General features: G+C 52.0%; 4 protein-coding genes across 9 annotated transcripts in view; 2 read left to right on the top strand and 2 right to left on the bottom strand.

The window, feature by feature from the left end:
* USP39 (ubiquitin specific peptidase 39) overlaps nucleotides 1-12,588 on the bottom strand; it is a 48,292-nt gene extending 35,704 nt beyond the window's left edge. For 2 of the 3 annotated variants that reach the window (XM_025354710.1, XM_025354711.1), the window contains exon 1: nucleotides 3,146-3,173. In XM_025354710.1, coding sequence (XP_025210495.1) covers nucleotides 3,146-3,173 — 28 coding nt within the window. Of the gene's footprint in view, nucleotides 1-3,145; nucleotides 3,174-12,354 lie in introns of those variants that run through there. The other variant, XM_025354713.1, reaches the window with a different exon arrangement.
* On the top strand, nucleotides 3,437-8,841 carry C13H2orf68 (chromosome 13 C2orf68 homolog). The gene is made up of 4 exons (XM_025354720.1): nucleotides 3,437-3,619; nucleotides 3,708-3,826; nucleotides 5,899-6,050; nucleotides 6,418-8,841. The coding sequence occupies exons 1-4, from the start codon at nucleotides 3,513-3,515 to the stop codon at nucleotides 6,538-6,540; spliced, it is 501 nt and encodes a 166-aa protein (XP_025210505.1). The 5' UTR covers nucleotides 3,437-3,512; the 3' UTR covers nucleotides 6,541-8,841.
* Nucleotides 12,589-12,736: 148 nt separating the features above from the next.
* TMEM150A (transmembrane protein 150A) lies at nucleotides 12,737-16,889 on the top strand. 2 transcript variants are annotated; one of them, XM_025354714.1, is made up of 8 exons: nucleotides 12,737-12,829; nucleotides 13,367-13,547; nucleotides 13,952-13,999; nucleotides 14,324-14,410; nucleotides 15,014-15,081; nucleotides 15,399-15,526; nucleotides 15,731-15,908; nucleotides 16,116-16,889. In XM_025354714.1, the coding sequence occupies exons 2-8, from the start codon at nucleotides 13,483-13,485 to the stop codon at nucleotides 16,355-16,357; spliced, it is 816 nt and encodes a 271-aa protein (XP_025210499.1). In that variant the 5' UTR covers nucleotides 12,737-12,829; nucleotides 13,367-13,482; the 3' UTR covers nucleotides 16,358-16,889. The 2 variants fall into 2 exon arrangements, with proteins under 2 accessions (XP_025210499.1, XP_025210500.1); XM_025354715.1 differs by lacking the exon at nucleotides 15,014-15,081.
* Nucleotides 16,844-20,099, bottom strand: RNF181 (ring finger protein 181). Of its 3 annotated transcripts, XM_025354717.1 has the most exons (5): nucleotides 19,522-20,099; nucleotides 18,780-18,910; nucleotides 18,497-18,606; nucleotides 18,250-18,324; nucleotides 17,848-17,989 (listed from the first exon to the last, which is right to left on the bottom strand). In XM_025354717.1, the coding sequence occupies exons 1-5, from the start codon at nucleotides 19,605-19,607 to the stop codon at nucleotides 17,930-17,932; spliced, it is 462 nt and encodes a 153-aa protein (XP_025210502.1). In that variant the 5' UTR covers nucleotides 19,608-20,099; the 3' UTR covers nucleotides 17,848-17,929. The 3 variants fall into 3 exon arrangements, with proteins under 3 accessions (XP_025210503.1, XP_025210501.1, XP_025210502.1); XM_025354718.1 differs by lacking the exon at nucleotides 18,250-18,324 and having other exon boundaries at nucleotides 16,844-17,989; XM_025354716.1 differs by lacking the exon at nucleotides 18,497-18,606 and having other exon boundaries at nucleotides 16,844-17,989; nucleotides 18,250-18,475.
* Between the last annotated feature and the right edge of the window lie 63 nt (nucleotides 20,100-20,162).

Genomic DNA, 20,162 nt, shown 5'->3' with positions numbered 1-20,162 from the left:
AATCATCCCCTTGACGGCCCTAATTCTACTGTTAGAGGGTTCTTGCTACCATGAAAACGCAAATGCCCGGTAGGAGCGGATTTACCATGAAGCTAATAAAGCTCTAACCTCAGGACCTGCCTTGAACTTGTTTGCTTGTTTGAACTGTTCCATTGAGGTATAATTGACATACAACAAACTACATGTTTAAAGTGTGGAATTTAGGCCAGGCGCTGTGGCTCACGCCTGTAATTCCAGCACTTTGGGAGGCGGAGGCGGGCGGATCACCTGAGTCAGGATTCGAGACCAGCCTGGTCAACATGGCGAAACCCCGTCTCTACTAAAAATACAGAAATTAGCTGCGGTGGCACGAGCCTGTTATCCCAGCTACTCAGGAGGCTGAGGCAGGAGAATCGCTTGAACCCGGAAGGTGGAGGTTGCAGTGAGCCGAGATCGCGCCATTGCACTCCAGCCTGGGCAACAAGAGTGAAACTCCGTCTTAGAATACAATACAACACAACACAACACAGCAATTTACTGAATTCTGACTTGAGGTATATGTCAGAGGCGTTAGAACCAGACCAACTCCACTGAAGGTTAGGAAAATGAGGCTGGGACTTGACAGGCTGCATTCCTAGGAAGTTAGATATTCCTAGCCTCTAGATGTCTCCGGTTAAGGGAACAGAGAGATAATGTTTACTAAACAGATCCAGACTTGGGAGTGTCCTAATATCCTAATAACTGGAGAATACAGGCATTCCTAATTTTGCTTTAAAGATAATATTGCTTCTTGCAAAATATAGTAATTAATAAAATTAATCCTTTATCACAAACCCTTGTAGCAGAGCACATCTCCCCATAATCTTTTTATCCTATATGTAAACAAGCATTGTAGCCAGGATGGACGCGTTCCTCCTCTTTCAGGAACACCCTACTCTGTCTATGGAGTAGCTGTACTTTCATTACTTTATTTTGTGTGTGTGTGTGTTTTTTTTTTTTTTTTTTTTTTTGAGACGGAGTCTCGCTCTGTCACCCAGGCTGGAGTGCAGTGGCCGGATCTCAGCTCACTGCAAGCTCCGCCTCCCGGATTTACGCCATTCTCCTGCCTCAGCCTCCCGAGTAGCTGGGACTACAGGCGCCCACCACCTCGCCCTGCTAGGTTTTTTTTTTTGTATTTTTTAGTAGAGATGGGGTTTCACCGTATTAGCCAGGATGGTCTCGATCTCCTGACCTCGTGATCCGCCCGTCTCGGCCTCCCAAAGTGCTGGGATTACAGGCTTGAGCCACCGCGCCCGGCCTTGGCTACTTTACTTTCTTAATAAACTTGCTTTTACTTTGCACTGCGGATTCACCCTAAATCCTTTCTTGCACGAGATCCAAGAACCCTCCGTTAGGGTCTGAATCCGGATCCTTTCCTGTAATATATACACCCATGAAGCCATCACCACAATCAAGAGAAGAGATCTGGGCCCAGCATGGTGGCTCACACCTATAATCCCAGCACTTTGGGAGGCCTGAGGCAGGAGGATCACTTGAGGTCAGGAGTTCAAGACTAGCCTTGGCAACATAGAGAGACCACATCTCCACAAAAAAAATTTAAAAATTAGCTGGGCATGGTGGTGTGCTATTCAGGAGGCTGAGGCAGGAGGATTATTTGGGCCTGAGAGGAGTAGTGATTGCGCACTACAATCCAACCTATGCGACAGAGATCCTGCCTCAAAAAAAAAAAAAATTTTTTTAAAGAATCTACCCAGCCCCAAAGATAACCTCTTCCTCCCAGAGAACCCCCACAAAAATCAACTGATCTCTCAGTCACTATAGATTAGTTTGCACTTCTTAGAGTCTTATATAAATGGAATCATACAGAGTCCCTGGCCTCTTTCACTGGGCATATTTACTTTATGATCCAGCTATGTTGGGGAGCTACAGAGCTTCCCTTGGATTGCTCAGTAACACTCCATCATGTGGTTGGACCACCATTGGTCCCTGTTTTTTGTTTTGTTTTGTTTTGTGTGTGTGTGTGTGTGTGTCTGTGTGTTTGAGATGGAGGTTGGACTGCAGTGGCTCGATCTCAGCTCACTGCAACCTCCGCCTCCCAGGTTTAAGCGATTCTCCTGCCTCAGCCTCCCAAGTAGTTGAGATTACAGGCGCTGGCCATCAAGTCCAGTGAATTTTTTGTATTTTTAGTAGAGACGGGGTTTCGTCATGTTGGCCAGGCTAGTCTCAAACTCCTGACCTCGTGATCCGACCGCTTGGGCCTCTGAAAGTGCTGGGATTACCGGCGTGAGCCACCGCACCCGGCTCTTTCTTTCTTTTTAAATGTATTTTTTTTCTCGTAGAGAGGATGTCTCACTGTATTGCCCAGGCTGGTCTCAAATTTCTGGCTCCAGCGATACTCCCACTTCGGCATCCCAAAATTTTGGAATTACAGGCATGAGCCACCACACCCAGCCGTTTGTCCCTGTCCTAATCATGAATTCCTGATTTTGACTTTTGTAAAAGGACTTGAGAATTTTACACACTGTGACGTGAACCCAGTGGTCAGAAAAAAATAGAAAAAAAAAAAAAAAGGGCTGGGCGCAGTGGCTCATGCCTGCAATTCCAACACTTTGGGAGGCCGAGGCAGGCGGATCACCTGAGGTCCGGAGTTCGAGACCAGCCTGGCCAACATGGTGAAACCTCATCTCTACTAAAAATACAAAAATTAGCCGGGCCTGGAGGCACGTGCTACTCCGGAGGCTGAGGCAGGAGAATCGCTTGAATCCGGGAGGCGGAGGTTGCAGTGGGCCGAGATCGCGCCAATGCACTCCAGCCTGAGCAACAGAGTGAAGACTCCTTCTCAAAAAAAAAAAAGAAAAAGAAGTAAACAAGAAAATAATACACCCGTAGGTCCCTCAAAAACCCTGGGTCATCCCGCGGCGACAGTTAAGCCGTTGGCGCCGAGGGTACCAGGCAAGCCAGGCCAGGAGGAGAGCCTTCGCGGAGCCTGCGACCTGGGCGCCGCTGTGTGCCCTGCCTGAGCATTTCAAGGCCTCACAATCTATTTGCGGTAGGTGCTCTAGGTGTTCCCATTTACTAATGAGGAAACTGGGGCGTAGTAGGGTTACATGGTAAGCCAAAGTCACGCAGATGGTGATGGATTGCACAGTATCCTATTACCAGAAAGAAAGACGGGAAGGCACCGCCGTAAGCATCGAGTTGTGTTAATAGATGATTTGCATTTTGCTGAATGTTCTGCTATCAGCTGTAAGCTGACTTGCTTCCTATTGATGTGTTACGAAAAAACAAAAACGAAGCAAAACCAAAAGCTCTCTAGAGGTTCGGGCGGTGGAAGTCAAGCATACTCTACTCCACCCGACCCGACTAGACCCGAAAACTCCGCGCGCCGCATCGCTTGGCCAGGCAGGGCCTCCCAGACCGGAAGTCAGGATGCGGGGCCGGAAGCTGAGCGAGGGGCGGCGCGGGCCTGTGTGGGCGGGTGGCTGTTGTTGGGGCCGTCGAGGCGGCGGCGACTCTGCGCCCCCCGGCTCCGGATGGAGGCGGGGCCGCATCCCCGGCCGGGGCACTGCTGCAAGCCTGGTGGGCGGCTGGACATGAACCACGGCTTCGTGCACCATATCCGACGGAACCAGATCGCTCGGTACCGCCCCGCCCTGCGCTGTCGCCGCCACTCCTGGCCTGGCCTGGCCTGGCCCGACAGTGCCTGACTCCCGCTCGGCTCCCCGCAGGGACGACTATGACAAGAAGGTGAAGCAGGCTGCCAAGGAGAAGGTGAGGAGGCGGCACACGCCCGCGCCGACGCGGCCCCGCAAGCCAGACCTGCAGGTGTACCTGCCGCGACACCGAGGTGAGGCCGCCCGCCCCGCCTGTCTCCAGCCCGCGCGCTCTTCCTGCAACGCACTCCCCTTCTCTGTAGGGAAAAACCACTTCTTACTCCTAAGGTTCAGTTCACCTCGTCTCTTCCCGGAACCTCCACCTCAACGCTCCCAAATCTCTGCTGAATGATTCTCCCCAAAAACTGGGAAGACTCATAAGACCCCAGTTAAGCATCGCTGTCACAGAGTATCCGGGAGCCAGCAAGACGTTTATCTGCCGGTTTGCCCCTTCGTGCTGTATTTTAGTAAGGTGCTCCGCTACCTAGCAAAGAGAAAGTCTGGCACAGCGATGAGCGACCAGCACATAATTGTGGAATGAACCCAGTAAATGGCCTTTCCCCAGCTTCCCTGCTACCTAGAGATCACACTGGTTAACATATGACACTCAATTTTTACTAAGCATTATTACTTCTTTTTTAAATTTTTTATTTTATTTTTGAGACTAGGTCTCTGTCGCCCAGGCTGGAGTGCAATGGTGCGATCTCGGCTCACTGCAGCCTTAGCCTCCCGAGTATCTGGGACCCCAGGCCTGTGCCACCACACCCAGTTAATTTTGGTATTTTTTGTAGAGAAGGGGTTTCCCTCACGTTGCCCAGGCTGATCTCAAACTCCTGAGCTCAGATGACCTGCCTGCATCGGCCTCCCAAAGTGGTGGGATTATAGGTGTGTGCCACCACACCCTGCCTTTGTTAGGCATTATTTAAAGTGCTTTCAGATCTTACGTATATTAATTCATTGAGTCTGTTGTTTTTTTTTTTTTTTTTGAGACGGAGTCTCACTCTGTCGCCCAGGCTGGAGTGCGGTGGTGTGATCTCCACTCACTGCAAGCTCTGCCTCCCGGGTTCACGCCATTCTCTTGCCTCAGCCTCCCGTGTAGCTGGGACTACAGGCGCCCGCCACCGCGCCCGGCTAATTTTTGTATTTTTAGTAGAGACAGGGTTTCACCCTGTTAGTCAGGATGGTCTCGATCTCCTGACCTCGTGATCTGCCAGTCTCGGCCTCCCAAAGTGCTGGGATTACAGGCATGAGCCACCACGCCCGGCCAATTCATTGAGTCTTTATACAACCTCATAAAAACACTTATATCTGTTTCACAGTCAGGAAATAGGCACAGAGAGGTTAAACAACTTGCCCAAGATCTCAGCTAGTAAATGGCAAAGCCTAGATTTGAACCCAGGCAGAGCTCTATCCACCCTTCTGCTTTCCAGTACTTTTTGCTAGACAAATGTGCATTGTGTACCTACTGTGTGACAGGACTGTGCTGGCCTCAGGGCAGGGATGCAAAGGTAAATAAGTGCTTGACTGGCAGCACACCAAACACTTACATTGGGCCGGGCACGGTGGTTCATGCCTGTAATCCTAGCAGTTTGGGATGCCGAGGTGGGCGGATCCCTTGAGGCCAAGAGTTTGAAATTAGCCTGGACAACATGGTGAAACCCCATCTCTACTAAAAATACAAACATTGGCCAGGCATGGTGGCAGGCAGCTGTAATCTCAGCTACTCAGGAGGCTGAGGAAGAAGAATCGCTTGAACCTAGGAAGCAGAGGTTGCAGTGAGCCGCGATTTAGCCACTGTACTCCAGCCTGGGCGACAGGGCAAGACTCATCTCAAAAAAAAAAAACCCACTTACACTAGACCCCTAAGAAGATTGGGGCAGCTGGGCGCAGTGGCGCACGCCTGTAATCACAGCACTTTGGGAGGCCAAGGTGGGCAGATCACCCGAGGTCAGGAGTTCGAGACCAGCCTGGCCAACATGGTGAAACCCCATCTCTACTAAAAATACAAAAATTAGCTGGACGTGGCAGCACTTGCCTGTAACCCTAGCCACTGGGGAGGCTGAGTCAAGAGAAACGCTTGAACCCCGGAGCGGAGATTGCAGTGGGCCAAGATCGCACCACTGCACTCTAGCCTGGGTGACAGAGTGAGACTTCATCTCAAAAAAAGAAGACTGGGGCTTAACTGTATATTTTCCTGCAGCATCTCTATGGGCAGGGCCTTCAGCAGCATCCCCCTCTTCTTTCTTACTGTGGTTCATCCTTCCAGATGTCTCTGCCCACCCACGCAACCCAGACTATGAGGAGTCCGGTGAAAGCAGCAGTAGTGGAGGCTCTGAGCTGGAGCCTTCTGGCCATCAGCTCTTCTGCTTAGAATACGAGGCAGACAGTGGAGAGGTCACATCAGTTATCGTGTATCAGGTACGCCTGGTGGAAGCAGCTGCAGCCTGAAGGTCCTGGGCCATGGTAGTAATCACTGTCAGACCCTGAGCGCTGTTTTCCTCAGGACCCCCAGTGGGAAGTGTCTGCTCCATGTGTGAGCCTAGGCCTGGCGGGCAGTGCTTTTGAACACAACTCACTCCCATCTCACAGTGATTCTCAGTAGGGGAACACGGAGGGCTCTTGGCCCCCAGTGGAGAGTCACTATTACAGGGGACACCTGGGAAATGACAGGTGCTGGCAAAAAGCCTTGAGCTAAACGGAGTTCTGTGAGAGTGTTTAGGGACAGGGCAGGTCACCTTTCTGGAAGAAGCCAGGCCCTGAGCCTCCTGACTCTTCCTCCATGTAGGGCGATGACCCAGGAAAGGTGAGTGAGGAGGTGTCGGCACACACGCCTCTGGATCCACCCATGCGAGAAGCCCTCAAGTTGCGTATCCAGGAGGAGATTGCAAAGCGCCAGAGCCGACACTGACCATGTTGAAGGCGTTCTCTCCAGGCTGGATTCACTGCACTCGGAAGAATTCTGCCCAGGAAATTTAGTGTGGGGGTACCAGGACCAGTTTGTCTGATCTTGAGACCCCCAGAGCTGCTGCATCCATAGGGTGTTGCAGGACTACACCTGGCCTGCCTTGCAGTCATTCTTTCTTGTATGTTGACCCATTTACCCAGCCTGATACTCTGGAATTTTTTTTTTTTTTTTTTTTTTTGAGAATTTTGTGTGGCTAATGTGGTGTTCTAGAAGCAGAGACTCCAGGGAGAACTAGAATTTATGAAGCCTTGTGCTAACATGGTGCTTTCTCACCGAGGTCATATGCCTGGCTGCTGCTGTTCCACTCAGCTGCATGAACCATGTTTGTTATTTTATGGTTCTTCTGTGCTTTTGCTCATTTCCACCCATGTACTCATAGACCTTTTTTCAGCCCTTTTTCTTTGTTCCTTTCCCTCATCTTTTTGCCTCAGGTAGAATCCATCAGTTCTCCTCCCCCTCCAACGTGACTGTGTACCTCCAGCTGCTCAGGACTTTGGAGGTGGGGAGGTCTAGGGATCTATCCTTCTAAAAAACTCTGCAAGTAATTCTGATACCAATAAAGTGGGAGACCTCCATTTTTGAGGCCTATTTGCAAGCATGTCTCCCTCCCTTTCCATGGCTTTTTCGTTTCTCGCATGTTCCACTGCTTTGCACTGTCTAGATAGCAAACCCAGGAAGATGTTGGTGCTAAACTGCAAAGATTTCTTACAGCAAAACCTGCCTTGGCCAGGGCTACAGAATTCCAACTTTCAGCTTCACTCCTAGCTGTGAACAGACTGTCCTCTGCTCAGACTAAAAGGGAATTATCAAAACAAGTGGGAACTCACTCTCAAGTTGTGACTTAACAGTTCTGAACATACCTACAAAGGGAAAGTCAATATTAGCAATAATTGCCTGATTGACAACACGCCAGAGGGAATGAAATGAGACCTTCTTTCCTACCTCCCAGGAGTATATAACTCAGATCCTTAGCATAAAGATCCCCAGGAATACCACTGCTCTCATCCGGTGAACATTTTTTCTAATGCAGGGTTAGGCTTACGTCTGAATTCCACAAGACATCCTCCCTCTCCAGTACGGAAGTTCCAAGGCACTTGTTTTCCAGCATATCAGGCTAACCTCAGTGCCCTGAAATGTGGCTTTAAGCCTTTGAGAACTGAGATTTCCTGAAACCATAGCCCCTTGCTCCAGGGGTTTCTCCACATCCGGGTGTTAAGACACCTGATGGCACTGTTGGTTTGTTCCCTATACCCCAGAAAATCTATCCTGCAAGGTAGCTACTTCAATCATGTCATTAAAATATGGCAAGTCACAGCTCGCAATGCCAAAGGAATGCTGGGGCAGTAAGTCAGGTGGATAAGTGAGAAGGGCCTGGTAGTGAAAGCAGCCAGACACCAGAATGCTCCAGACCTACAGAACTGGTCAAGGTTAAGTGCCTTAAACTTGCCAATCTTAGGCTCAGTTCTCCTTTTAAAGCAGAAAGGCTTTTTCCTCTACTTAGGCAACTGGGCTAGAAGTGCCTTTTGACTTCTAATGTTAACTACCCTCCAAAGTCTCCTGGGTCAAGGAGGCTCTCCCAAACTCCACCCTGTTCTTCCTGGTCAGAGAACCAGTCAGTCATTCTAGTCTTCCAGTCCTTAAACTGATCTGATGACTTAGAACATAGGATTTCACTGGAAGTCTTTGGCTTTTTAGTCTGGAAATACTTTTGAGGTCTGTCTTCTCAGCTGGATCACCTGTTTCCTGGTTTTATTACACAATTCAGAAGGCTAGAAGAGGAGTTTGGGGATTTGGCACCTGAAAATTTAGACCCCATTCTTGTTAAGTAAAGGAAGAGGTAGGGAGGCCGAGGTGGGCGGATCATGAAATCAGGAGATCCAGACCATCCTGGCTAACACAGAGAAACCCCGTCTCTACTAAAAGTACAAAAAATTAGCCAGGCATGGTGACATGTGCCTATAGTCCATCCCAGCTACTCGGGAGGCCGAGGCAAGAGAATCGCCTGAACCTGGAAGGCGGAGGTTGCAGTGAGCCGAGATCACACCACTGCGCTTCAGCCTGGGCAGCAAAGCGAGACTCCGTCTCAAAAAAAAAAAAAAAAAAAAGGAGGTAAAAGGCAAGGCAGCATTTAATAAATACCTATTGTATCCTTTTAAGTGTTTGTTGTGGTAATCCTCACAAAGACCCCTCTCACGTAGGGGACTGATGGAAATTCCTTGCTATTAAACTTTTTTTCTTGAGGAACTTTGCTTATCAAGTGCATATACACTATTAATATTTTCCACCCAAGAGAGCACCGTAAGCTAATTTATGCAGTGTGACTGTATTAAGCACTAAGCTTCCTTCAGAGCTGGCCTATCGGAGATGCTACTGCCCTTTCTCCAGGTGTGTCTGAAATGCCTGCCCAAGGATGGCCCTTAGCCAGTTAACAGCCTTATAGCCCATCCTCATTGCTTACTGCCACCCCTCAGCTGGAGTCCAAGGCAGTACTATCCAGCTTATTCACCAGACCTGCCTCCAGATATCTACTTCTTTCAAAAATTAGTGTTTCCCATGAAGGAACAAGTTCCAGAACATTTCCCACAGATGTCCCAAAGAACAGTGTCCGATGAGACTAAGTGGAACTTCCCAGCAGGCTGCTTTAGAATCCGCTCCTTTGACTAGATACAATGTAATTGGCTGTCTTTAAAAAAAAAAAAACCACACAATCTGATAGGCGTATCTCATGCCCATTCAATATGGAATGTTCTTCACTCACTGAATTTAAGCCTGTATTTTAGGTTTTGTGGTTCCTGGGCCACAATGTGTGATGTCACTGATAGAAGGAAGCTGGGTTTGCAAGGGTTTTGGGCTGTGCAAGAGTAAACACTAGAGCTTGAGTTGTATCCAGCTGGCAAGCACGGAAGTCTTTGAAGAATGTAATGTAAGACGGGAAAAGAATGTAAAGCTTTTTGTACCAAATGAGAGTTGGAGCCCAGCCAACAAATGCTTTTCCCTGTGTAAAAGTCTCTCTGGAAGGGACATTCCATCTCCATGATGCACTCTGAGGGTCATTGTCAACTAGAGATTGGCCCCATCCAGGTGAGAGGAACCCCTTTGGGATGGGGAGTATCCAATCTGCTGTGCATTTGACAGGATCTCTGAATGGCTAGGTAATGGATCCCCAGCAGGCTCACAAATTTAAATGAAGCCTTTGTGTGCACAAAGAGGAATAAGTACAGATTACTTTCCTACCACTAGATTTTTGGGGAGAGTCACCATGGAATGTTGACAATTAAAATATTTTAAGCTGGCCGGGCGCGGTGGCTCAAGCCTGTAATCCCAGCACTTTGGGAGGCCGAGACGGGTGGATCACGAGGTCAGGAGATCGAGACCATCCTGGCTAACACGGTGAAACCCCGTCTCTACTAAGAAATACAAAAAACTAGCCGGGCAAGGTGGCGGGCGCCTGTAGTCCCAGCTACTCGGGAGGCTGAGGCAGGAGAATGGCGTGAACCCGGGAGGCGGAGCTTGCAGTGAGCTGAGATCCGGCCACTGCACTCCAGCCTGGGCAAAAGAGCGAGACTCCGTCTCAAAAAAAAAAAAAAAAAAAAATTTTAAGCTCCCTTGCTGAATTCCTGTCCTGTCCATGAGGAATCAGATGGTCATACAGCTCTAGGCACCCACCCGCAATTTCCCTAGGAGTTGGAGTATGCCAGAATTGAAGACCTTCTGAGTAAAGGGCTTCTCTGCCTTCTCAGAGCCAGGAGAATTTGCACTGGTTGTGTTAAATGTATAAAAAGCTATATGTTCACCAGTTTACTCATTTCCAATGTGTGGATGAATAAAATGTAGTGCAAATTATTTGAAAATCCCAGAAGGAAGGTACTTTTCAAATGCAGTGTTTTTTTTCAACAAATAAACTTACTATTTTTACAGCACTGTTTTTGCCAAGAGTTGTGAAATCACTTGTGTACACAGGGAAGTGGAGGTTAAATACCTGCCCTAAAGTCATTCCACCACCAAGTCAGCACTGGAAATCTCATCTCTTGCTTTGCCACACTATTTTAAGAGCTGTCCCTGTTGGAACATAACAACTAGACAGACTCATGTAGCATTAGAGTTGGAAGGCCTTTTTAAAGACATCTGGTCCTACTTCGTACATGATACACAATTCCCCCTACCAACTACCTATGAAGAGCCCTTCTGTCATACGGAGCTCTATCCTGGGATAATTCTATTTTAGGAACTATTAGATTGTCATATTAAGCCAAAAGCTGCCTCATGTCCCGGATCTGGAGTACTATGCCTTGCCCCCACATCATGTTAGAACTTGAATAGTCCTCTCAGGACTTCATCTTGATTGGATAGGGACTCAAACCCAGCTCAAGAAGATACAGTGTTAAGAATTGCAAAGCTTCCAGTTAGGGTTCACAGCCCCATTGGGCAGATAAGGTGCCTAGTCAATGGGAATGCAGTTGGGCAGGAAGATGGTTCCTGTCAATTAGCAAGGAAGCACACCTTGGTCCTGAGGCACAAAGCATACCCAGCGGCAGGTGGCCTGGATTTTATCCCCCACTGGTTCATTCAGCCAGGTGTGCTTGTACAGTGATCACTACACAGCCATACTTCTTAGCCCTGTTTTAACTACTTGTCCTGATGTGATTAAGGAAAGGGCTCTCCTGCTGGGCACGGTTGTTCACATCTGTAATCCCAGCACTTTGAGAGGCCAAGCGAGCAGATCACCTGACGTCAGGAGTTCGAGACCAGCCTGGCCAACATGGTGAAACCCCGTCTCTATTAAAAATACAAAACTATTAGCCAGGTGTGGTGGCAGGCACCTGTAATCCCAGCTACTCTGGAGGCTGAGGCACAGGAATCACTTGAACCCAGGAGGCAGAGGTAGCAGTGAGCCGAGATTGTGCCATTGCATTCCAGCCTGGGCAACAAGTGAAACTCCGTCTCAAAAGAAAAAGGGCTCTCCAACAGGTTTTCTGCTTTCATTTCTACTTTCCACTGGGTCCAAGAAGGTTGATCCCTCTTCAAGTCATTGTGCGGTTTATTCTGCTCTACCTTTCTAAAGCACAGGGTCCTGTTGTTGCACATAGCTTTTGCCTCATCAGTGTTGCCAAACTTCAGCTCCCCACACCTGGCAGCCTGAGCCCGTGCACCATTCAGGTGATGATCTGCCCAAGTGTCATCTCACAAGGGCTCCAACAGATGCTGGGACCGCCTTCGAGACAGAATGCCAGGTACAATTCTGATATGTGAAAGTATTTCCACCCTTGCAATAATTTAAGCAACATCCAGGAATGCACTCATAGCCTGTAAGTTTTTGGTGAAGCTGGTCAGTAATTTTTCCCACACTATCCTGTTTCCTTTTCCCAGAATCCTCCGGGTCTCTCACCTTCCCCTCTTTGCTTACCAACACTGGCCATGTTAATCCTTACCTACTCTACACTGACACCTACATGTGTGGATGTCCTCTGGTCTCTGCCGCCTTATTTCAAATACGTGTTGATCAGTCGAGAAACACGTCTTGGGCACTGATTTCTGGCTAGTACGCTGTGTACTTGCACGCAGGAAAGCAAAAAGTATCTAATGAAAGCAGCCCTCCTCCGGAGTTTGCTGAGCCACAGGAACCATAAGCCAAATCCCAGGCGCTTGGATTTCTTAAGAAACAGCCAAGGCTTTGTGTCTGCTTCTCTGGACCCGCCGCAGCCCTGGCCAGAGGCAGGCATGGGGCGCCGAGTTGAGAAAGCTTCCTAGAGGACTCACCGTTGGCCGGTGCAGGCTGCAAAATATGCGCAGCGGCGGAGAGACGCTCCTCCAGCCATGTGCACGGCGACAATCCCAGGTAGAGCTGGAATGCAGGCTGCCCCGAGGTCCCCAACTGCTGGCGCTTCCCCCGCAGGAACCGGTTAAACCAAACCTCTAGGCATCTCGGTTTTAGAGCGGTCTTAACGCCACAGCCCTCCGCGCCCAGATCCTCCGAAGTTGGGACACCGCCCACGTTTCCCCCGTGACATGGGCGCGGGGGCTCGGGAGTTGTAGTCTTGGGCAGGGCGCGGGCGCCGAGGACGGGGCTGCGCGGACTCCACGTCCCGGCGGGCGGCGCGGCGAGGCCTGGGGCCGCCAGGGGCGGGGCCGCTCGGCCCTTTAAACCTTTCAGGGCTGCTCCGAGGGCCGCAGCTAGAGTCGGCGCCACGAGGGGGCCGAGCAGGGTGCGGCGGCGGCGGGGCGTTCCGGGGAGGTGCGTAGTGGGCTCCTTGCCTTCCTCCGGGCTTCCAGGAATCACCTGGGGAGTCTCGCGTCCCGGGTCCGGGGGAGTAGCTGGCCGCAGGCTCCGGCCCCAGTCGGGGTCCCCGCGCCCAGGCGAGCGTGGGCCGGGCCGGGCTTTCTCGTGAACCTGCCCCTCGCCCAGGGCGCCGATGGTCAGGTGGTTGCCTGCGCGCCGCTGACTCGCCACCGCTCCACTGGGCCAGCACCCAGCCTCTCCTTGGCGTGGCCTCTTCGGTTGTCCAGCCCGTCTCCCAGCCCTGGTCCCTCAGAAGGAGGGTAACTCCCTTCCAGATGTTACGGTCCGCCTGCGTCTCTCAGCACGCCGGTGGCATTTGGGTTGACCGCGGAGGCCCCCAATGCCAGAGGGTGTCCACGTTCTGCCTTGGGCTCAGCCCAAACTTTGGACGCTCAGAGACCCAACGGGAGCCCTGGATAAGGTGTTGACCCCCCTTCCCCTCCCCCTTCCCGGCCAGTTACCCACTCCTGGACTTTGCTCTCTCTCCACCAGGCCAGGGCAGCTGATGGTTGTGGCAGAAACATCTCAAGGTAGCTGGTCCGCCCCCACTTCCCCATCTACCTCTTGTCCTCCCCCCCACACCACCACCACCCTGGCTCCCCTCCCTCATGACCGCCTGGATCCTCCTGCCTGTCAGCCTGTCAGCGTTCTCCATTACTGGCATATGGACTGTGTGAGTAAAGTGGGGTGCGGGGGCAACAGGAGCTTGATGATGCACACAAAGTCCCTTGTCCTGTTGTAGGCTTCAGGGTGGTACCCAGGGTCACTCTGGCTGTCTCAAAAGCCTGGCCTGGTGCCTGGGCACACAGCCCCTTGGGACAAGCTGGCAAAACTGCTGTCCAGCAGGGTGGCCCTGACAAATATACTTCTAGCCAGGGCAATCTCCAGGGGGCCTCTAGCTGGGGGACATGCTGCAGCTGCTGGTATGGCATCAAGCTTCAGGGACCCCAACTTGAGTCCCCAGGAACAATAATGAGGCTGAATGAGGCCAGAAATCAAGGTTGAAGAGAAGGGTCGTGGGGTGGGTTGATGGGGAGCTCAGGAAGGCTGGCCAGGGTGACAGTTCTGTTCCCACAGGTATGCCATGGCTGTGATGAACCACCATGTATGTCCCGTGGAGAACTGGTATGAAGGACTCTGCAGACAGCCTCGCTCTAAAGTTTCCTTCATCTCTGTCCCCTCTTGGGCCCGAGGGTGCCACGAGCCAGACTGCAACCCAGAGCCTCACTGCTCTTCTCTGAAATTGGTCCCCAGGCATGACTTCATGCCTACGCACTTCCCACCATCCCTTTGCCCCTTTGGTTACTGCTTCAGGCCAGCACTGGGGAGTGTGATCTTCTGTCCCTGTGGGGGAGGTCTGGGAGAGAGTCCTCTTTGAGGCCTGAGGCTATAGGCCAAGGGACTGGGGGCAGTCCCTTCCCCCAGTCTACTCCCTGTCCTGCCTGCCAGGTCCTACAACGAGTCCTGCCCTCCTGACCCTGCTGAGCAAGGGGGCCCCAAGACCTGCTGCACCCTGGACAATGTCCCCCTCATCAGGTAAGGCCTAGATATTGGGCAGGGGGAGATCCGAGGTCCTCCCAGACAGACCCTCAAGCAAAGAGCTGTCCTTGGGTCTCAGGAATAATAAGTATCCTAAGAGCCACTTCATAACAACACTACTTGCCAGTTACTATGGGGCAGGCACTCTGCTGAGCGCTTTATATGCATTGTCTCTTTTCATCTTCCCAGGAGTGAGGCAGCTATGGTTTTCACCATTTTATAGGTGAGAAAACAGGCTCAGTCTTACTCATCCAGGTTACACAGCTAATAAGTGGAGGCACCTGGATTTAAGCTCGAGCCCTCCGATTGCCCAGCCCGTGTTCTGGCTCAAGGATGGCCAAACCAGCTGCAAGGCTCAGCAAAGAGTGTCAGGGTTGCCTGAACACTCCTGGGCACTCCCTTCTCTCTCACACACGAGCTCTGCTTTGGGGGCCCAGCCTGGAACCAGTTGTTCATGAGGGACCCTGGCTTTTCACATAAATCAGTGGCCTGCCTGCTAAGGAGCAGGTGCAGGTAAACGAGGGGAGAGCCAGTGAGCCAGAATGGGGGCCCCCTGGGCCTCCTGCCGCCCTCTTACTTTGTCCTTCCCCCTCCTCGCAGCAAGTGCGGCTCCTATCCCCCAGAAAGCTGCCTCTTCAGCCTCATTGGCAACATGGGTGCTTTCATGGGTGAGTTGTACCCTTAGCCCTGACCCTGCCTGCCCAGCCCAGTGCCCCCAACACAGAAAGGCCCAGGAAGCCCTTCCCCTGTGCAGCCCTCCCCACCAAAGGCTGAGGCAATAGAAGCAACATCTCTCCCCTTCCTTGAAGGCCAAAAGCTGACTCCCACACAGCCACCCTGCTGGCTGGAGCCTAAGGAAACCTAGTGCACCACCCACCTGTCCATTCTGAGGGGCAGGAGCACCACAGGGTCTGGAGGAAGCTGACAGGCTCACTGGGCAGGGCCAAGGCTGGAGGAAGGCCTCAACTGTGCTCTCCTCCCCCAGTGGCCCTGATCTGCCTCCTGCGCTACGGGCAGCTCCTGGAGCAGAGTAGGCACTCTTGGGTTAACACCACAGCACTCATCTCAGGCTGCACCAACGCCGCGGGCCTCCTGGTGGTTGGCAACTTTCAGGTGCTTCCCCTTCTCCCCCGCAAACCTTGAACTTTACCTAACAAGACCTGGCTGCCTGTAGGGTGGCACCTCAAGGTTGGGGCTGGAAGGAGGGAATGAGAAAGGAGGGGGAGGAAGGAAGAGGGAGAGAGGAGATTCACTGAAGGAGGGGTGGAGGGGCGGGGCCAATGGCCACATCACCAACTGGCCCTTCTCTGGGCCCAGGTGGATCATGCCAGGTCTCTGCACTACGTTGGAGCTGGTGTGGCCTTCCCTGCGGGGCTGCTCTTTGTCTGCCTGCACTGTGCTCTCTCCTACCAAGGGGCCACCGCCCCACTGGACCTGGCTGTGGCCTATCTGCGAAGTGTGCTGGCTGTCATCGCCTTTATCACCCTGGTCCTCAGTATCCTTTCAGGACGGGGCAGCCGGGAACTCATCCTCTAGCTCAACCTTTCTCCCTCCCAAGAGGATGGGGGATGGCGGCCTAACACTGCCATGTGGGGGAGAGGCCTAACACCTCTCCCTTTGGAGAGGTGAGGCCTGAGACTGCAGAAGGCGTGTTGCCAGGTTTCCATACGTCCTACTGAACATTTCCTTAGCCCCATTTCAGGTGGAGTCTTCTTTGTCCATGAGAGTTCTCAGCTGCAACATGGGGCAGCCCTGTGTGAGTGGGTGTGTGTCATCGATATCCTCATTTTCTATGGCACCTTCAGCTATGAGTTTGGGGCAGTCTCCTCAGACACACTGGTGGCTGCATTGCAGCCTACCCCTGGCCGGGCCTGCAAGTCCTCCGGGAGCAGCAGCACCTCCACCCACCTCAACTGTGCCCCCGAGAGCATCGCTATGATCTAAGGTCTGGGGAGGGTGGCTGGCCCGGCCTCTGCAGCACCCCACCCCATATCTTCTTTGCATTTATTTTGTACCAAAAACAATTTTGAGAAAGTATTCTGTTGGGATCCGGGCTTCCTCACTTCTGAAGAAGTGGCCATCCCATGTCCACCTGTGCCATAGAGGAGTGGGCCCTGCCAGCTGCCATAGCTGCATGACCTGCTTCCCCACCCCACAGTGTTGTTTTGTTTTTAAAGGTCACCTGTCCTCACTCACCCAGCCAGCCCTTCAGGTGCCTTCTACTCCCAGTGCCAAAGCCAGACCACTGGGGTTTCCTGCTGCAGGAATTGGGGGCTGGGAACAGCAGAGGGGATAGAAGTCTGGTGGAGGTGGAGTGGGCACGCCTTAGCCTACGGAAAGGCCCATTTCTGGGCCCACTGAGCTGCACTGGGATTCTTCACTCTGCCCCTCACTTCCGTTAGGGCAAATAACACAGCAGAACCACGTGGGTATTTTAGTACTTTTTTTTTTTATATTAAAAGGATTCTAATTTGCATGTTTGTAGTCTGTTCTGGAGAGTCGGGGGGCCTGATCTGGGATGGCTTTCCATAAGCCAAGGAGGGCAAGCCCTTGCCCCCAGGAGAGTGCTGAGTGCACTCTGTTGCCAGAAACAAAGGATGCCAGGTGCCATCCAAATACCCCTTCAAAGGGCTTGAAACCCTTCTGGGCCTCTAAGCAATCTAAAGAACTGCCTTGGTCTGATCATCTCACCCATCCCCCACTCAGAGTCTGCTTTGAACTTTGATTCCTTAGGAGGCATGGGGGGAAGGTGGGGGTGGTACAGAGAGCAACTTTAAAATATTAAACGTGGCTTTCTCAGTGGAGAGAAAGAAAACCTCTGGGATTACAAAGTTAACTAGACATTGCAGTAGGAGGAGGGTGCAGGCTAGTTTATCAGCTTTTTTTTTTTTTTTTTTTTGAGAGACAGTTTTGCTCTTATTGCTCAGGCTGGAGTGCAATGGCATGATCTCAGCTCACTGCACCCTCTGCCTCCCAGGTTCAAGCAATTATCCTGCCTCAGCCTCCCAGGTAGCTGGGATTACAGGTGTGTGCCACCACGCCCAACTAATTTTTGTATTTTTAGTAGAAACAGGGTTTCACCATGTTAGCCAGGATGGTCTCGAACTCCTGACCTCGTGATCCACCTGCCTTGGCCTCCCAAACTGCTGAGATTATATGCGTGAGCCACTGCACCCAGCCTAGTTTATCAGCTTTAAGTAATTAATTGGGTACCAGACCCTGGCACATTTTGCCTTCCAACCATGAACACATAGGCCCAAGCCCTGGCTGATGCAGTAATCCAGTTCTTTACCACTGCCATGAGTCCAGATGGGCCAGCAGGGAGGAAAACCGCAGCCTGGTGCTTTCTGTGGTTTAGGATCACCTTCCCCAACAGGAGTAGAGACCTGATGGAGGATGCAGAGCCCCTGGCCAGGTCTGTGATCAATACAGCCTCAGGGTGGGTAAAGAAGCCTTTAATGAGGATTCAAGGTTAGTAAGGAAGACGCAGAGGGCCAGCACTCAGCCCCAGCCTCCTCACGTGTACATGGCTCCATGGAGGTTCTCCAGTCGGTGTTGCTGCTGCTGTTTTCGAGCCTAAAGGAAAGAAGGCACTCTGGGCAGGGGCCCAAACTGAAGGCCTATGGGTGAGGGGATGGGAAGCTATCATGGGGCTGACTCTCTCTGGCATCTGCACTGCTTAGGCTCTTACCACAAATCAAAGTCACTAACAAGGCAGCCGGAGCCAGGGATTCTGAGGCCTACCCAGTCCTGCTGAGGTGGGAAGTGAAGGCAGCGGGGGGACAGGACTGAGGGGGAGTCCATTACGACCCCTCCACTTAACCATCAGCCCCTACCTTATCTCGTCTGTGCTCCTCATAAGTGTCGTCATCAGTGGGCAGCTCATGGCGGCACAAGGGACAGGAATTTGTCTGAGAAAAGTAGAGCAGTGTTCTAGCCTTGGTCTGATCTTCATAAGCTGATAACCACCCTCCCCTGTTCCCAACTGCCACTCTTCTTCAGTCCCCCAGCAGTCCATGAACAGAAAGCAGCTTGAGTACTGGGCCCAGGGCAGGGTGAGAGCTGGAAGAAGAGAAGCAGTACCTTGCTTAGCCAGGGCAGAATGCAGCTGGAATGGAAAAGGTGATGGCAAGGCATCTCAATGGCAGTCTCCTCCTCCTCAAATTCCAAAAGACACACGGGGCACTTGAGCTCTTTAGGAAGGAGCGCTGGTCAGGAGAGCTGCTACAGGCTGTGCCTCCCAAGCTCCCACTCCTGAAGGATACTTGCCCCCACCTGACCTGGAAAACTGAAGGACCCAGACCACAGTCTGGCTTGGGGAAGGGGTGGGTCTGGCCCAAATAGCAGAAAGAATTAGTGTCCTCACCAGCCTGAGAGCCTCTGATGACTGTCCTGGGGAGGTTCTCAACCACATTCTTGGCAGCTGGTGGAGGCAGGTGGTGGTCCCAATCTACTACCAACCCCAAGTCTTCAAAGTCCATTCTATTGAAAAGTGACCTGATCAGGTACAAATGTAAAGTCAGAACAAAGGAAAACTATGCTTTTTCTTTGACCCCCATAATCCACTGGACATTAATAAACACCCTGCCCAGCTAGTAGGAATAATAGCTACCCTTAGTAGTTAGTAGATGCTCACTAGATAAAAAACACGATGGGAAAGTTTACAGCTGCTATCAGACCGCTCCAGCACGTAAAGTGTTTATTCCCATTTTACAAATGAGGCAACAGGCTCAGAGAAGTTACTCAGGCCACGCTGAATAACCTGGTAGAGCCAGATTCCAAGTCAGCAGTACCTACTATTCCTGATGAATATACCCACTCACAGCACACGGCCCCAACCCCGCCCCCATGCCTCAACTTCCGCTCCCACGCCCACCACTCTCCAGCTCCAATCTTTCCCGCAATCCCCTTGCCCAGGCCAGCCCAACGGACGGCCCAAATTATCGAGATGCTCATTCCCACACCCCTTAGTCTCGCCGCCCGGACTAACTCCAGATTACTCATCTGTCCTCCCCAGAATCCACTGCCCCTGGTAATCCGTCTTCTCCAGCCAGCCCCAGCCCAGAAACCTGCGGGCTGGACCCCATCCCCAAGCCCCGCGCACCCACCTTGCGAGCTCCAGCAGCATGTTGGTTCGCGTCTCCCGCTCGGGGTCAGACGGCTCGCAGTCGTGTTCATCGAAATAGGACGCCATGGCTGCCCAACCTCCTGACACAGCCCTCGCACCCGGCTCGATAGTGGTCTAGCGGCGCTGCCCAATAAACTGAGGAGCTGAGAGAGGCTGGCCAATCAGAGTATCCGAAGGACGGGCATAGTGGCTCGTTAAACCTCACGGAAAGCGGAAGTACTAATTCGGCCCCCTCTCATTGGCTTGAATAAGTCAGGTGACCAGAGACCAACGCCAATGACGGAGATCCGGCTGGTGAGGAAACTTTTGTTTTGGAATCGGAGCCAACACTGAATTCCCTGGAATTTCTGGCGCGGTCGCGTCCAAATGTCTGGTCTGTTAGGGTCCTCAATCTGCCCTGAGGCTCAGAGGGCTTCGACTGTGCAGATGCTAGAGGCCTCTGCGAGAAAAGGCGGCGCTGGCCCAGGAGTTCAGGTTCCTGCGAGCTTTGGGCCATGGCGCTTCCCGATGCGCTGTCCAGATCCCCGCCGGACACTTCTGCCCCGCGGCGCTCTAGTTGGTTCAAGAGTTTGCGTTTGATTCCTCCCCAACCCCCGAAAAAAAAAAAATCCTGCACATTTC

The sequence above is a fragment of the Theropithecus gelada genome, chromosome 13 (assembly GCF_003255815.1).
Source record: "Theropithecus gelada isolate Dixy chromosome 13, Tgel_1.0, whole genome shotgun sequence".
NCBI lineage: Eukaryota > Metazoa > Chordata > Mammalia > Primates > Cercopithecidae > Theropithecus > Theropithecus gelada.
The sequence above is the reverse complement of the archived record's forward strand: the minus strand, read 5'-3'. Positions and strand labels throughout refer to the sequence as shown.

Excerpts from the sequence above, each read along its gene's own strand:
- C13H2orf68 (XM_025354720.1), top strand. The coding sequence starts at position 3,513 with ATGGAGGCGGGGCCGCATCCCCGGCCGGGGCACTGCTGCAAGCCTGGT. Across the intron at positions 3,620-3,707 it reads CGACGGAACCAGATCGCTCG|GGACGACTATGACAAGAAGG; the intron begins GTACCGCCCCGC and ends GGCTCCCCGCAG. Across the intron at positions 3,827-5,898 it reads GTACCTGCCGCGACACCGAG|ATGTCTCTGCCCACCCACGC; the intron begins GTGAGGCCGCCC and ends TCATCCTTCCAG.
- RNF181 (XM_025354716.1), bottom strand. The coding sequence starts at position 19,607 with ATGGCGTCCTATTTCGATGAACACGACTGCGAGCCGTCTGACCCCGAG. Across the intron at positions 18,476-18,779 it reads CATCAGAGGCTCTCAGGCTG|CTCTCACCCTGCCCTGGGCC; the intron begins GTGAGGACACTA and ends CTCTTCTTCCAG. Across the intron at positions 17,990-18,249 it reads AGGAGCACAGACGAGATAAG|GCTCGAAAACAGCAGCAGCA; the intron begins GTAGGGGCTGAT and ends TCTTTCCTTTAG.
- TMEM150A (XM_025354714.1), top strand. The coding sequence starts at position 13,483 with ATGACCGCCTGGATCCTCCTGCCTGTCAGCCTGTCAGCGTTCTCCATT. Across the intron at positions 14,000-14,323 it reads GTATGTCCCGTGGAGAACTG|GTCCTACAACGAGTCCTGCC; the intron begins GTATGAAGGACT and ends CCTGCCTGCCAG. Across the intron at positions 15,082-15,398 it reads CAACATGGGTGCTTTCATGG|TGGCCCTGATCTGCCTCCTG; the intron begins GTGAGTTGTACC and ends CTCCTCCCCCAG.